General features: G+C 39.0%; 2 protein-coding genes across 4 annotated transcripts in view; both read left to right on the top strand.

Moving 5' to 3' along the window:
• Positions 1–3,388, top strand: part of fnip1 (folliculin interacting protein 1) — a 34,688-nt gene extending 31,300 nt beyond the window's left edge. For all 3 annotated transcript variants that reach the window (XM_017705282.2, XM_017705279.2, XM_017705280.2), the window contains 4 exons: positions 116–281; positions 454–651; positions 983–1,098; positions 1,810–3,388. In XM_017705282.2, coding sequence (XP_017560771.1) covers positions 116–281; positions 454–651; positions 983–1,098; positions 1,810–1,888 — 559 coding nt within the window. In that variant the 3' untranslated portion in view covers positions 1,889–3,388. The remainder of the gene's footprint in view (positions 1–115; positions 282–453; positions 652–982; positions 1,099–1,809) is intronic.
• A 722-nt stretch (positions 3,389–4,110) lies between these two features.
• LOC108431857 (rap guanine nucleotide exchange factor 6-like) overlaps positions 4,111–16,482 on the top strand; it is a 123,040-nt gene continuing 110,668 nt past the window's right edge. The window contains 1 exon segment of the mRNA XM_017705283.2: positions 4,111–4,535. Within this exon segment, the coding sequence (XP_017560772.2) occupies positions 4,479–4,535 (57 nt within the window). The 5' untranslated portion in view covers positions 4,111–4,478.

Below are 16,482 nucleotides of genomic sequence, written 5' to 3'. Positions count from 1 at the left end.
AACATTTTTGAGTTATGTTTGTAATGACCGTCACGATGTAAACCAAAGCCATGAATGCAAGTCATATGATACAGCTTAAATAACTGTGGGATTTTTTTTTCTTTTTTTTTTTCAGGGCTAAGCTAGTGGAAAATTATTCCAAACCAAGTATTGCCAACTTTGGGAGATCCTTGTTTGGAGGATACTGTCCCACTTATGTCCCTGACTTTGTTCTGCATGGAATACCCAATGAAGACAAGCTGAGGCAGAGTCTTGTGTCTGATTTGTCTCATGCTGTTCAGGTGAGAAAAAAATCAAGCTTTTTTTTTTTAAACAAAAATTCATTTATAATTAAGCTCTTTTTAATACTGAATCGGCAGCATGACATTGCCTGTCCCGCTCACATAAATGTGGTAGCTTGTTTCTGAAAGTCTCACTAAACTCAAAGCCTTTCCCTCTCTCCTTGACTTACAGCATCCTGTGTTGGATGAGCCTATCGCCGAGGCCGTCTGCATTATCGCAGACACGGACAGGTGGACGGTGCAGGTGGCAAGCAGTCAGAGACGAGCCACTGAAAACAAGCTAGGCAAAGAAGTGCTTGTGTCCAATCTTGTATCCAACCTGCTGCAGTCCACCTACCAGCTGTACCGTCTCAACCTTTCCCCTAATTTTGTGAGTGCACCTCTCTTTCTAGCATTCCCTTTTTCTTTTGGTTGGCGTCATGCCAATTAAAACTAGTTTATTACTTAAACTGTTTCTTTAAGCCCCTTCTGGTATCCCTCCCTAAAAGACAAGACTGTGTTAAGGACAAATTCACCTTGATATAAATGACTCTTCTACTTCTGACACCTGTAATCCTGTTACAGCTTATCACATCAGCTCACTTCACACTCTCAAATGCTCAGTGTGAAGTCCTTTCTTTTCGTTCTTCAGTGTCTTTTGAATGACTCATTAGGTGCAACGTGTGCAAAACTATTATCTTGTGCTCACTCTTTGCTCTCAGTGCATAATGCATCTGGAGGACCGGCTCCAGGAGCTGTACTTCAAGAGTAAAATGCTTGCTGAATACCTGAAAGGACAGACAAGGGTGCACGTCAAAGAGTTGGGCATGGTTCTAGGGTGAGAACACATTCTTTTTCATCTTTTTATTTGACATGGACACTAAAATGCCAAGATATGCAGGACTGGGGGGACTCTGGGATCACTGCTCTGATATACATATGTACATATATCAGCTTTTTAGTACTAACAATAATATCTGAGGCTGGGACAATAAGCAGTTTGGAAAAATTGATAAATCTGTACTAAAATGTGAATACTTATATTTTGTTACATATTGAATTATGTTACATTTCACTGCTGTTGGAACAAAATCTCTAAAATGATGACTTTTACAGGAGAAAGGGGAAAAAACATACTTTCTGTAAAAAAAGAAAAAAAAAGATTTATTGTGCCAAGTCTCTAACATCTTAGTGGCTAAACATACAACTGTCATTTTCTTCGTGTGCCAGCACAGCAATTCCACAACCATCAATTATAACTTCCATTCATTTCAATTCAGATCTCTTCATTTTTTACTTTCATTAAAAAATGTTCTTAACTTTATATTCGTTTTGCCTTTCACCAGCATTTATGCAGTTTTGCAATTTTATTTACAAGCACTGTGAAACATTTGGAGCAGAATTATTATGTAAAGGTACTATATAAATGAGGTACTACATAAATAAAGCATATATACCAGTGCAGTGATTTTGTAGTTTGTGAAGTTTTTGATGCAGCTGATTAATTTCCAGCCGATTCTCATCATCTCTTTGTGTTCTTCACGTACAGGATCGAATCCAGTGACCTGCCACTGTTGGCTGCCATTGCAAGCACACACTCGCCGTACGTGGCCCAGATCTTGCTTTAGGTGACATTAGAAGTGATACGGACACATCTTCACTGCTCCACCTGCAGGGACCATAGAGTCCATGCTTAAAAGGCCTGGACTATCCATGGCTGGAGCACCTTGAAGCTTCAGAAACCCTTTGGGGTTCACAGCCAGAGCTAATCCTCAGCAACTGCCTATGGGAATGACAGGCTGCAGGATAGACTCCCTACCACAAGGTGGCACCAGAGCTTGCCGTTTCTGTTCTGAAGTTTGGGAGGCAGTATTGGATTACCCAGGAACTCACTGAAGTGGGGAATATGTGACTTAATTTTTTAAAGAAACACTTGTATAAGTGGACTTTGACTGTATTTTTATATACATATATATTTTAGCTCTTTCCTCCTGCAAGAACAAGTAACCCCAAGAGGAAATGCAGGTGACTTTTATGGGGGGAGATAAGGTTGAAATTGACATCAGTGCACCATCTGTAGGAAGCCATGGCTTTTTCATGTGGATTACTGATATGATCAACTGTATTGTTTTTGTTTTTTTCTTTTCTTTTAATGAATGTCCCTTTAAAATATCAAAAATACTCATGCCAATACTTTTCAAGTAATTTTTCTACCTGTTTACACCATACTTATCCAGTTGTCTCGCTGAAATCGAATGGCAGACAATGAGTTGGGGAGAAACTGTTGACCGTTTCGCTCTCTTAAATGTCTTTGCTATCACTGTCCCATTGGCACAGGGCTACCTCAAACAAATAATTGTGGGTGATTTTGCATAGATTACCTGGCTAAGAGAATTTTAAAGGGAAAGCTGACTTTGTTTCTTCGTTCGGTCGGCCAAGATCAGGAAAACAAAACGCTGTGCTTTGCTGAAAGGGACACTCGTACCGCAACATGACTTCAAAACTGAAAGTGCTGAAAATGCACGCAAGGAACTTTCTACAGCTTACAGGCTACCATGCTGTGTTTACTGCTCAAATGCATGAGGAGGAATTATAAATCAAAGTTTTTTCCGATCATGCTGTGCTTAAATAGTCAAAATAAGACCCCACAAATGAATTATAAAAATGAACAAAGGTATCGAACAAACTTTTTTACTCCTTTTTAATCACATTGAATAGGCCTGTTGTGTCCGATTTATTTTTTCTCTCGTCTTGGGGTAATGTCGTGCATCTGAGTCTTAATGGACATGTGGCATGAAAAGATCAGAGGCTTCGCACAGTTTATTTTGCTGGTTAAAATAGCAAATGAGATGCTAGGCTTCTGCAGGAAAACATGCAACTTGTTTCATTTTGTTAGAAAACCCTTACGCATTGTCTTCTCAATTGTATTTATATCTAATTATTCCTTTGTACGTGATCACAGTTAAATTATTTAGTACAGCATGTGTTGGTTCATGTAAATTGTATATATTGCTTAGGCTTTTTTTCTGTGTATTTGTACATATCTTTCATTGTGACTTTCTCCCTTTTATTCTTTCCCAATTTTCTGGGAATATTGTGCAATAAATCAAGTCAATGTTATACATTTACATCTGTGGTGTGATGGTACTCTTTTTCGGCCTTGGACAGCCACCTTTAGGGCAGCCTGAATGGTGAATGTGTGATTTCCGAGATGTCCTGGTTTCAGTGTACTGCTAGAATGTTCTTCTCCTTGCCTTTAAGATGTTGTGGAAGCTTATTTCCACCAGATAGAGGACGAAACATTGCCTAGGGCTTTTTTCCATTTCTGTTCAGAGTTATTTTGACATTTCAAGACAATCTACCCAGTTTTGATTTAGCATGTTGGTAAAATGACTCATTTACTTAAACTAGTGTATTTATTTTAGTCATTTTAAATTAATATGTTGAAACTGGCATTTTCTCAGTTTGACTTCTCAAGATTGTCAAATTAAATTTTAAATTAACATATTTTAGGGGGGAAAATCTTACTTTTTAATAAAATAAGTGATTACTTGGGTATACTAAGTCGCTGTTTCCACATGGTAAATCGAGGTTAAATGAAAGTCCTTATCCCGAGATACTAGGCCAATTATTTCATACATTGCTGCCAGAAACGGAGAAAGACTGAGGGGGGGTATGCACACCTTTTTTTCCTCTCCTCAAACTGCAGGGAATGGATTTCCAGGTAGATTTAATGTAGACCAGACTGCTGTTTTAATAGTCCAGGCCGAATGTACTTTTTAGGGAAAAGTGATGGGCGTTCCGCAGGAGCTGTGCAGCCGACAGCTGGCTAACCTCGGCTAGCATTCGCGGCAGTCCAACCCCTGAGGCGGAGACGGAGCTAGCCAAGTTTTTAAGCTCAAGTTTTAGCGACGAAGAAAGTGATATGTCTACGTTGTATTTTTTCACGAAAATAAGATGGCGAGTGAGGAATTAGTTTCATGTGGCCCCCCCGAATAACTTTCGCTGGGTCGCCACAGGGAGTTTTATTATACAAGGCGGCAGTAAGGACGCTGTTTTAGCTGGTAAGCTAAAGGGCTGATTAGCTAACGTTAGCTCAGAAAAATCAATGCAGCCGGCGGAGAGGAGTCGGGAGCGGTGGGAGACTGAGGACTAGGAACCAAGTTAACCTGCCTAAGGAGTTTTCCTGACCTCCACAGCCACCTCAAACATTCTTCAATGGATTTATTATTCAAGCAAGCACTGAAAAAGCCTCCTCCACAACGCACAGCAGAGGTAACAGCAGCTTGTAATACAGCTTCGAGCTAATTTACCTGACAACTCCAGCTTACCTGCTCGTTACTCGCTACATCTTCAGATTGCTAACGCGTACGGTTTAAACTTCTCTTAACTACTAACGTCAGCAAACAGGAAAACTCGGATGATTTAACGTCATCTTACAACAAATAAGACAACATACAAGTGCAGCGTCATACTTTGTATCCGAGCCTGAACTATAAGGATGAATCTCTCTTCTTAACTTGGTTGTGAAGGAGCTGTGATATCAGGTGAATGTTAACGCAGCGAACGGTTATTCAAACACGCTTAACGTTCAGTCGTGTAGTCAGACGGTTCGCTTCGCAGCGATTCCTCTGACCGTTCACATCTCGAGAAGATGAGAAACAACATTGTCTTTGAAACGTTAATCATCTTTTATCTCCTCAAACGTCCGTCCGTGCCTGTCAGCCTTGCCGTCGTTGTTAATAACTTTGCCAACTGTAGCGCAGCTGCACGCCTTTCACGACTCGCTGACTCGGGAAAACCGTCAGTTCAGAAGAATGGACGTATTAGAGGGGAACTCCACCGACATGTCAAAGTTTCTGCTTATTTTAGTGGCTGAGAAGCAAACAAAATCATTAAGAATGGTGCACTTAAAATATAAAGTCAGATTTCTGTTTTCAGGCTTAATATTTATCGCAACACTATCATAAAAGATAGTGGTTCAGGCATCAGGCAGCCTGTTTAACAATTTCCTATAATGAGTTTATATAAGGGAACTTTTGGAAGCAATTAGGGGGCAGTCCTGGGCTGGAGGTTAGGGAGTTGGCCCTGTGACCGGAAGGTTGCCGGTTCAATCCCCAGTGCCGACAGTCCATGACTGAGGAGCAAGACACCTAACCCCCAGTTGCTCCCCAGGCTCTGTGGATAGGGCTGGGTAAGTGTGCTCAGTGTGTGTGTGTGTGTGTGTGTGTGTGTGTGCGCGTGTGTGCGTGCGTGCTTGCGTGCGTGTTTGTGGTGTTTCACTTCATGGATGGGTTAAATGTGGAGGTGGGATTAAAAAAGTATCACTTAACTTAATTAAGACATCTGGTTCCTGTCACCGCCACTGTAAATGTTTCTGACATCTAGTTTCTCTAGAGCAGAGCAGTTCACATCAAGCTGCTCAGAATGGCTTTGTTTTCGTATTAACAACTGAACTATGCAGACCTGTTGACCCTTTAGCCTGCCTTTAAGTTAGTAATACAACTAATAGTCATGACTCTTTGCAGTTGTTAAATAGTTCCTTGTTTTCTCTCAGGCCTAGAAGATTCCCACCTTCGCTGCAGTGATGCAGTGCAATCTTATACCTTTATACTACTTTAACTGGAATAGCTGCACACCTGACATGACCCTAATGTTGAACAGATGGGTTCTCTGTTACACTTCTTCTGTAATTGCAGTTTACTGTGAAGCGATGGTGTTTGGGGATTTAGGGGCTTTATCTGTAAGTTTTCATTGCTGTTTTGTATTCCACTGTTCTGTCCTCTTTACATTAGTACCGAAGCAGCCTGAATGTTGTACTGTTTACTGTTTTATACAGTATGTGATAAGATGCCTTTGTAATTTTGCCAAAGGTGTGAAGCACAACGATGTTAGTTTCTTAGACAATAATGCTCTTCACTCATTATAACACGTACAATTGTAATATCTGTGCTAAAAATTTATTAATAACAATTGCACACTCACTGGCCAGTTTATAACTTTTAATTTATATCGCCAGAAATCTGCACTCGTGGTCCATATATATGGTAAGTAGCTGCTTACCAGATATGTGTACTTTATAGTTCTACAATTACTCTGCATAATTTATTATTTACACTTTAATCAGTGATCAGGCCCACCACAGAGCAGGTTGTATTTAGTTGGTGTATTATTCTCAGCACTGCAGTGACACTGACATGGTAGTGGCGTGTTAGTGTGTTGTTCTGGTTCGAGTGGATCAGACATAGCAGTGCTGCTGGAGTTTTTAAACACTGTGTCCACTTACTGGCCATTCTGTTAGACACACCTACCTCGATGTAAAGTTAGAGATGATCGCTCATCTGTTGCTGCACCGTTTGTGTTCCTCATCCTCTAGTCCTTCGTCAGTGGTCAGTTTCTGGCCACAGGATGCTGTTATCTGGATTTGTCGGTTGTTGGCTTATTGTCAGTACTGTAGTGACACTGAGTTGTTTAAAAACGGGCAGTGCTGCAGTGTTATGCATGCTGCCCTCATGCTATTGTTTAAGGTAGAATAGGCAACCTGTATGCACAGGTTGCATCCCTGGTCTCCAGTGATCACATGTTTGAGCATCACCTTCAGTTTCAGTGAGCTTTATCTAACTTTTCCTGTCTTTTCTTGGATGGCATCACACAACTTTGCCTACTAGTTGAGTCTTTTAAGATTGAGATGGTGCTCAAAGTATCTTCTTTGTCTTATCAAGTCTAAAGTTTTAACCCAGGCAGTGAGGTGGCAGTTCCATTTTCTATTTCTGTTCCCCAAAAACTGATTAAGAGGCTGTGAAATGGGTTTGTTTTATTGCCCAAATTTGGGCCTTTCTACTCATCGGATCTCTGACTTACTTGAAAAGATCTTTTGTCTTTGTTTTAGTTCTTTCTTACAAGATGCGTTACACTGTGAGATGTTTTACAGACAGATATATTAGAACATGTTTAAAGGAGAGAGTCTACTAGTGTTGTACACCAGGACAATAGAACTACTCAACCTCCCTCTGGCCCAGCGGCAACATTAAAAAGTACAGTATCTCACCCTTTGTACTGCATCTCAGGCCCTGTTCACACCTTTTATTATCTGTCCCATGTAGGGATTTTAATGATTAACTCTTTAACTGCTAACCAACAAATGTACAAACGTTATCTACAAATGTACAGAAATGTTTCACCAATGCCTTTGGTTATTTGGTCGACTTTAAGATCTTTTCTAATTGTATTCATGAGGGTGCAACTTGTTCAGATAGCCCACTGGGTTTTCTGGAGTCGACAGCTCACCACTTCACTCAACTTTAACCTGTAGTGCCAGAGCTGCTAATAAAGGAATTTAGCAGAGATTAAACCAGCCTGAATGTAGTTCACAGGACTATCCCAACTAGGATATTTCGCCACATGACACAATATTAAAGTAGGGTGCAGCTGACTCTTCTTTCAAACGTCATTACTTCTGTGGAGTGTGGCCTTAGAGAGATCCTGTTATAGATAGAATAGGCAACCTATATGCACAGGTTGCACCCGTCTCAAGTGATCTGATCATACAGTGGGAATTGGAGCCATTTACGTCAGGCATTTTATGTATCTCAAATGCATCCCTATTGGCCACAAGCATTTGATTGTCTTAGCACATGTATATTTAACCCAGTGTGCCCTGAAGCTTTTGCAGCACTGAATGTGCAAACGTGAAAAGACAGATATCAAGACTTTGATTTTCTTGTCTTTTTTCTGCACTGGCCTGTTTAACCAAAAGTCAAAAGTTGATTGGCCTCCAAGAGTTGATTGGTCTGGGAAGCCACTATAGTCCTTTGATGTCTTTTCATCATTCTGTAATAGGCATCTACCTTATATTCTTTATATTTTTTTTATCCAAGATGCCTAGATTTTCTTTGTCTAAGCTGCTTTTCTCCTTTAGAAAAGTAAATGACATTTCTGAAATCACTGCTATTGCACACTATGATGAACAAAAATGTTCCAAAGATTATACGTTTTACTTTATATACCTTTTTCCCTGAATGTTGCCAGATCCTCTAAGTGATGAGTTCGTTAATGAGCTGAAATATGAATTTTGCTACATGCAAGCTGACATTGCAATCCGCTGTGGTGACCCCTAAAGGGAGCAGCCGAAAGAAGAAGAAGAAGCGAGCTGACATTGCTATGCTCTGAACAGACATTAGACTGGCTACCTCACAAAAGTACCCCACACAAACCAGCCAGCATTGTCAACTGTTATAGTTAAGAGACTTTGGCTGTAGTAGGCTATAGCTTGAGTAGCTGTTGTTGTGTTGTGATAATGTATATATTTAATAGTATGCTTATTTTTTACGCGATAACATGGCAGAACATATCACAATGTTACAGCGGCAATTCAGCATTCGCTTGACTCATAGAGAAAACAGGCTCAGGCCCTGGGTTCCCAATTTCAGCATGGTGCAGTCTACAACATGACTTTTCAGGTCTGTTGGCACAACAAACACAGCATGAAATGCACTTTTTGACATTATCTAGTTCTCTGAAAGTACTACGCTACTTAGACAAATTTTTTATTGTTTTATTATTTTTATTATTATTTTTTAGCTGTTTAGCTATTTATAGCTGTTACAAATTCACAGCTCCTTTTTTATGGCAGCTCTACATCGCAGGCCTCCTGGGTTTGCCCTCCAGACACAACTGGAACAAGTAAAATCATGCAGATCTTGCATGATTTGTGTTTTCTTATATATGTTGTACTGCTTTGCTTTGCTTTAGTGGAGGTTATCCAGTACAGTTAGTGACAAACCTCAGTTTAGCCTTTTAATGGTTTTTCAAATCGCACCCCTGCTTTTCTTTTTATCATGCTAAACTGAAACTCAGCTAATAAATAATATAATACATTTTTTAATAATAAATTTATAATTAGCTGTAGACTGAGACTGAGAACATATTAGGGTGAATTCCAGACACACATTCCAGTTAAGTTCCAAACAGTCAACATTTCTACAGAGCATTTTCTTTATTACCTTCTAAGCATCCATTTGAAACCTCTTAACCGTATTCCAGTGTGGTCTGTATTCATTTGATGAGAGATGTAATAAAGGATGGAGGAGCAACAGATGAACTAGGATTGCGTAACATTTTCCTTCATTGCCATAGTAACGCTGGGATTCTTGTTTGCCTGAGTATATTTGGTCTGGCACCCACTTAGTGGAGAAATGGTAACGAGTGTGGCAAAGCCCCTGCCCTCGTGACTTTCCATGGCATACAGTACTGGTTCTTTTTATATCCTTAACTTTTTCCTGGAGATTATTTCATCCTGCGTTCAAGATGTCTTTGGGGTCACTCCTGGATGAGTGCTTTGAAAAAGTCTTGATGGCCTGCATGAGTCAAGGAAACGAGAAGTTCTTGAAAGTGCCAATCCTAATTAGAACCTAATTTGAACAAAACGTCGACTATATCCTGGAGAACATTAGCAAGCTCTACTTTCCAACTGGATTATTCATCCTGAAAGCTGAAGCTTTTTCTCTTCAAACTGGGGAGCTTTGCAGTTTTGAATCAGGCATTTTTTGGAACCTAATAATAATAATAATAATAATAATATGGTACTTGAAGGACATTTTTAAAGGAAGACTCAAAACGCATCTCTATTCATTAGCTTTTTGTCACAGGTGATGCTTTTGTTATTTATTGGATAGTGCTGCATTATTTTTATGGTTTTATGTCAGTTTTATGTTGTTTATGAATGTAGCTGTACTGTTTTTATAGTTATATGTATCTGTTTTGTTTTATCATTTTATTATTAGTACTTGTTGTTTGTGAAGCACTTTGTAGCTGTGCTTAGAAAAGTGCTATATAAATAAATGTTTACTTACTTACTTACTTACTTACTTACTTGATGATTTTACTTATCTACTGATGAATATAACCCCATGTTAATCATTCTAGGCCTGTCACAATCATATATGTTTAGCTGATGATTAAGTGCCATGTGAATAATTGTGATAAACAGTTTTTTTGTTACTTATATGCAACTGTTAAAGTACAAGTCTATAGGACAAATTGCCAGCTGAACACAACACAACAACTGAGCTCTGAATTGCTGCGTATTACCCACCTCCTGTTAATGGAATAATGTTTGACTCTAATGCTGATGAAATACGTTTTTTTTTTTTAACTGAGGGACTGAAAACTTATTTTCTTAACTAGAACTATGCTGGTCAGCTAGCCAACAGGCCAAAAGATACCAAACATGCTAAACAACTCCAACATTAATGTCACTTGAATTAAAGTACTTACAATAGTATTCACTGAAAAACAGCAGTAGAATGATCTAAGGAGTGTCACCTGAATGGCCTACACACTTTAAATATCTGTGTTTCAGTCAGAAGTAGCGTCAAACCCAGGCTGAATCCCAAACGGCTTCGTACTCCCTAGCTAGTGTGCTGTGTAGCATTAAGTTTAGAAATTGTGGCTTCTGCTGTAAGATACTGACTGCCTGTCGAGTATTTATGTGGATGAATCCCAAATGAGCATTTTTAGTGATATTTTGCATGGTTGGGCTACATGAGTCAGTATTTAGATTCCTACGTAGCTAGTACACTATGTTGGGAGCAGGGAGCCATTTGAGATTCAACCCCAGTGTAGGAAAAGTGGCGTCGTCAGACTGGCAGAAGAGTTGCAATGGTAATTTGGTGACCAAGAAGCACTTTTAAACAAAGTATTTGCCTTAAACAGTGCTATGCTACATATGTTCACTGTTACACACAAAAAGTATCATGAAAATCATGAACTGTCTGCATTTTACAGGGATTGGTAACTAAATGTTCTTCTCCTCATTCATTGGTACATGGTTGCTTAGCAACGATACCGTACTCTAAAGAAACTACATTTCTTGCCGGAAAACTTTTTTATGTTGATTATTATTAATAATAATATAAATAATTATGTAAAACATTGTGTATTTTAATAGATTTTATGTTGGCTGCCGTTTTATAAAAGCTATAAGCAGCTCGAGGCATTGAGTTACTGTGATTTTATCACGGGGAAGGGTGTTTCCAGTGATAATATCGCAGTAACCCATAGCCTCTTGTGGATTATTGCTGTCATTAATTGGTAGTGGAAATTAATTTAACAGATTTTCCCCCAACATTGGACCATTTCTATCTCAATGGAAAAGGTAAAAAAGTAAAAATCTGAAAAATAGAGAAACTAGGTTTTTACATCACAGCATCAAAATATTGTATTGAATTCTATTGGCTGATGATCAGTATTAAATGACTAGGATCAAACTGAGAGGCAAAAATCTGGATAGAGGCATCATTTCAATTTGTATTGGTGATTTTTAAGGTTTTCAGTATATTTTAACAATTCCCTGATAATACTGAAAACCTTTCACATTGTTGGTCACTGGAACAATATGTACTTAGGCAGCCTTCTCTGATTTCAGTCGCAGTGTGGTGAGATGCGTCTGTGCTGTGATGAGACTGTGGCTGAAATTGCTTTGTGAAGACCCTGTGTTCCAATCAGGTGGTGGATTGTTCAAACATGTTGGCACTCTAGCTGTTCTATTTTAGGCCTGAAACCTTTTCTGTTTTAGCTTTATCGTCCTAGCACAATGTTATGTTTACCTCCAAGCTACCTTCTGTATATTATTTGAAAGTATAAAGATTTTCATAAATATGGGAAAAACTGAAAGCAGTTGGAATGCTCTCTAGTGTTTACGCTGAAACATTTCTGATATTCCTCCAAAGCCGTTTGTTTAGCCGTCCTAAGACCTGAATGGCTGTTTTGTTGTAGTGTGGACAATGTCCACTCTGTAAAAATCTTGTGCAGTGCATGTCAATGCAGCACTTTGAACTTTGCAAGAAGGGGTTAAACTGCAGTAGGACAGATAGTGGGTTGGAGAATGAGCTGTTTTCCTACTGCATTGTGGCCTTGGAGTGGAATTTGTGCCAGAAGGTGGCAGCAGCGCTGTAGCTGACCTTCATATTGAGATACCAAGAGTGTTTTTTAGATGCCGTGTATTTTACTTTCATTTTTTCAGAGAGAAAAGTAAGGCTCTTTGCTTCATGACTTTGACTATGAGATGGAACTTGTCTAGATAAATGACTCAGATTTTTTTATTAGGACTACTTAATAAGTTGGAGGATTGAAATACTGTAGGTAATTTGAGCAAGAAATGCTGCAAGTATGTGACCCAGTCTCCTCTATACTTGCCAGATCAAGGCTAAAAAAAATCACACATAATGTAGTTGTACATAAGATCTGTCTTGACTTTCAGCTTGAAGCTCTACTATGTAAAATTTCTGGTCCCACATCGGTTGGAGAGCCCTCGATAGATTATCTACAGATGTTCACTTGATTAACAAACTATCAGGTGATTTTCAACTGTATTAGATTTAGGGTTAGGATTAGGACTAGGGTTTTGAGTTGATGTTAGGACTAGGGTTTGAGGTTAGAAAAAGTTGAAGTGAATGAATAAGTATTTTGTTAAATATAAATTAAATGTATAATAAGCATCCACGCAACATCTTTAGGGGGATATACAAATAAACTGTTGCCAGATTATTTTGCTAAAAATGGAAAGAAGTATGGTTAGTGAGTCAGGAAGGAAAAAAAAAATACTAAAATAGGGTGTTGATGTGCTGCTACGAGCACTCTGCAAAACCTGAAATATTCATTTAAATGCAAGAGGCATTTTTCACACCATGCCTTTATGTATTAAAGTCACACGCACAGGCTTAAAACTAATGTCCGGCTCCATGTTTAGGTCTTAAATGCAAAATCAGCATTATAGTGATGATGATGACACTAGTCACGTATAATTCACTTACATTTTCAGAGAACACATTGTGAACCAAGTTCTCTTTCAATACTCTCAATCATCCACTCAGGAAGGGGTCTGAAGCACCACTGACCTGACAAAAGATTCTTCTGCACATTTTTGTGTAATTACACATTTCCACAAGAGAGGTTTCTAAATTCCTTATATATTGTGTAATAAATCTAAATGGTGATGTTGCTGTCTAGCATGCTCTAGTTTTCTTGAAACATCAGGAAAAAAGAAACCCTAGGGATGCATGTTGATAGGAATGCATCAGTTGGTTAAAAAAATATATTAGGATCACACAGATGTTTAACTTCATTTAGGATTAGATAATATATTAATTGTACTCCTGAAAAGCAGAAATGCTAAGATACATTGCTGAAATGTCTGCACTTTATTCATCTTAATGCATTGGTAACCCTTTAGAAGGGTTACGTTTGTCTTTAATGAAAATCCAGGTAGATTCTGTCCCAATTTCTACTTTTTATGAATGTTTACGTATCAGCATTGACCAATACATATGCTAAAATTATCGGATTTTGGCATCGACATCACCCCACACTTCCCGAATTGGTTTAACCCTGTTGTACATGGGGACAGTTTTCTACTCCTTGACATTAGGGATGCACTGATAAGGGAGTTGTGAGCTGATGATGATACCCAGTTTATTTAGTGTATATATCTTCTAATAACAGTGTATAATCTATACAATCTAAACTGTGACTAAATCTGCTTAAATCACAGAGGAATATAACATTTATATAGGGTTAGCAATTCAGTAAAATGAGTTAAGTGCAGATATATTAGCACAGCAGCCCAGCATAATAATATATTATCAAATACTGGTTTGAAATGTTGGTAGAATCTGAGCATCTGCCTGATCTCAGTATTTTTTAAACAACAAATATCTGCTGATACTGATATAATTCCTATACTATTGTGCATCCTTAATGTACAGTTTTCCCTTTAAATATAGTCAATTAGTCAAGACGGGTTTGGTAACTGAAGTTCACTTCTTTAGTTATGCACTGGTGCTGCAAAGCCGATATATCTAAAATGCCTAAGAAGCTTATGCCACACACCTTAGCATTGTGCAAACAGAACATCTAGATAATCACATACGTGCCTCAAATTGCATTGTGTTGTTAAAGCCAGACTAGGCCAGCTTCCTTCTGATGATGTACTTTGAAGGTCTAGCTTCCTAGAAGCTGCTGATATGTATGTTCTACATATGATTTCTACTTTTAAACTGTGCACTATAACCAGCTGGCTACTTCATTACACCTCTGTGTTTTTGCACTCTTTATCTATTCTATCAGCTCCACTTCCCGTTATGGGTGCACATTGTAGTTCTAGAGTTACAGACTGTAGTTTGTCTGTTCCTCTACGTAATTGGTAAGCCCCCTTTCACTGTGTTCTTCAGTGGTGTGGATCCCCACAGCATCACCACAGAGCAGATATTATTTGGGTGGTGGATCATTGACTCCAGCAGTACTACTGTGTCTGATGGACTCGTATCTTACTTCAGTCTGTAGTTGTAGCACTTGCGAAGTGTGCCAATACAGTGAGTGGACAATGCATGAATCAAGATTATCAGATCTTCTACATTGCCCTCAAATATGCATCCAAGTAGCTATTGTTACTGTTAGGAAGCATTAGCCTCGTAGCTCCAGTGCAGAAATAAAGAAGCAAACTTAAGAACATGTCTCAGTTGATGAGCTACATTTGGGATAAAGGGAGGACTGTGCATGTTAGATTTTAAGATAACAATGTAGTTAAAATGTAGAGTAGTAGAGTATAAAATTGTGGCATGCTGGTCGATGCTGGGAAATGAAGGTGGATTTTGGGGCATGCCATACTTTCTGACTGAAAGAGGCCACACTGTTGACCCAATAGCTGTTTTTTACTACATACATCAATAAACCCCTATGCAGCAAGGTCCCAGCAAGAGGATGCTCTGCCAATTGACTAAAGCCCTCAGGAAGAGCCCATTGACAGCAGACAGTCAGCTCTTTCAGACTGTCGCCATACAGCAGCGGTCCACCAGGGCTTTGGATTGGCACCATAATGCAGCCTACTATGTCTGCACTGATAAAGCCCCCCGCCCTTCCCAATGAAGACAAAATCTAGTTCTCAGCAACACTGCGGTCCTCAACATAACTTTCTTTGTTTAAAATTTGCTGCAAGGTGCTGAGTTAAGGGTGTTGTTTATTATTCCATTTTTTTGGAATAATATTTTTTGGACATTAAAGCTGTAAACAGTACCTTGCTTTCCCATGCCTTACAACACTTTCAAAACAAGAATCATTGAGCTCAGCCTCTGTTAGAGTAACTTTAAAGATACTATTTTGTGCAGATTTGCAGTGAACTCCCTAATCATGCGCATTTTTTTACAGAAATGCTCAACTAGCTCAGAGACCCGCAGTGTTTCACTTAGAAACGTATCCTGGTGTGGTAAAAAAAATGCGTTCTGATTTATACTGTCTATAGCAATGTCACATTATTGATTTATCATTGCAAGGCTATCTCAATCACAATTATATATGTATATGTAATAACAGTACTAGTATTTTGCCTGTATTGTGCAGCACGAATATCAAGGAGAGATTTATTATGTGGGGTGTGAGTGGGGAAAAAATTTTATGGTGCAATATGGCAGTATTTTGTGCAATAAAGTAGTATTAATACACACAGGCCTGAGAATCGCTGTTTTATTATTTTGTTTAAAATAGGGTAAAAATTGACTGGTGTAAGACTGTGGGCATACCTTTTTGGTAAATGTTGGGACATTAAATTTTGAATGCATGTTTTATTATTCAAAAATCAAATAGAAGTAACAGAAGATGCCTCTTCAGATGAGCTAACCGTTTGGTGCTGGTGAGGCCTTGTCTTCTACACAAGCTCTTTTCTCTTCAATGGATGTGTGAAAATGTTACCTGGTCAGATAAATACACTGCTCAAAAAAATAAAGGGAACACTTAAACAACACAATATAACTCCAAGTAAACCAAACTTCTGTGAAATCAAACTGTCCACTTAGGAAGCAACACTGACAATCAATTTTACATGCTGTTGTGCAAATGGAATAGACAACAGGTGGAAATTATTGGCAATTAGCAAGACACACTCAATAAAGGAGTGGTTCTACAGGTGGGGACAACAGACCACTTCTCAGTACCTTTCTGCTTTCTAGCTGATGTTTTGGTCACTTTTGAATGTTGGTGGTGCTTTCACACTCGTGGTAGCATGAGACGGACTCTACAACCCACACAAGTGGCTCAGGTAGTGCAGCTCATCCAGGATTGCACATCAATGGGAGCTGTGTCAAGAAGGTTTGCTGTGTCTGTCAGCGTAGTGTCCAGAGGCTGGAGGCGCTACCAGGAGACAGGCCAGTACACCAGGAGACGTGGAGGAGGC

Source organism: Pygocentrus nattereri, chromosome 16 (genome assembly GCF_015220715.1).
Source record: "Pygocentrus nattereri isolate fPygNat1 chromosome 16, fPygNat1.pri, whole genome shotgun sequence".
NCBI classification, from domain to species: domain Eukaryota; kingdom Metazoa; phylum Chordata; class Actinopteri; order Characiformes; family Serrasalmidae; genus Pygocentrus; species Pygocentrus nattereri.
Note: the sequence above shows the minus strand (reverse complement) of the source record. Positions and strands in the feature narration are given on the sequence as shown.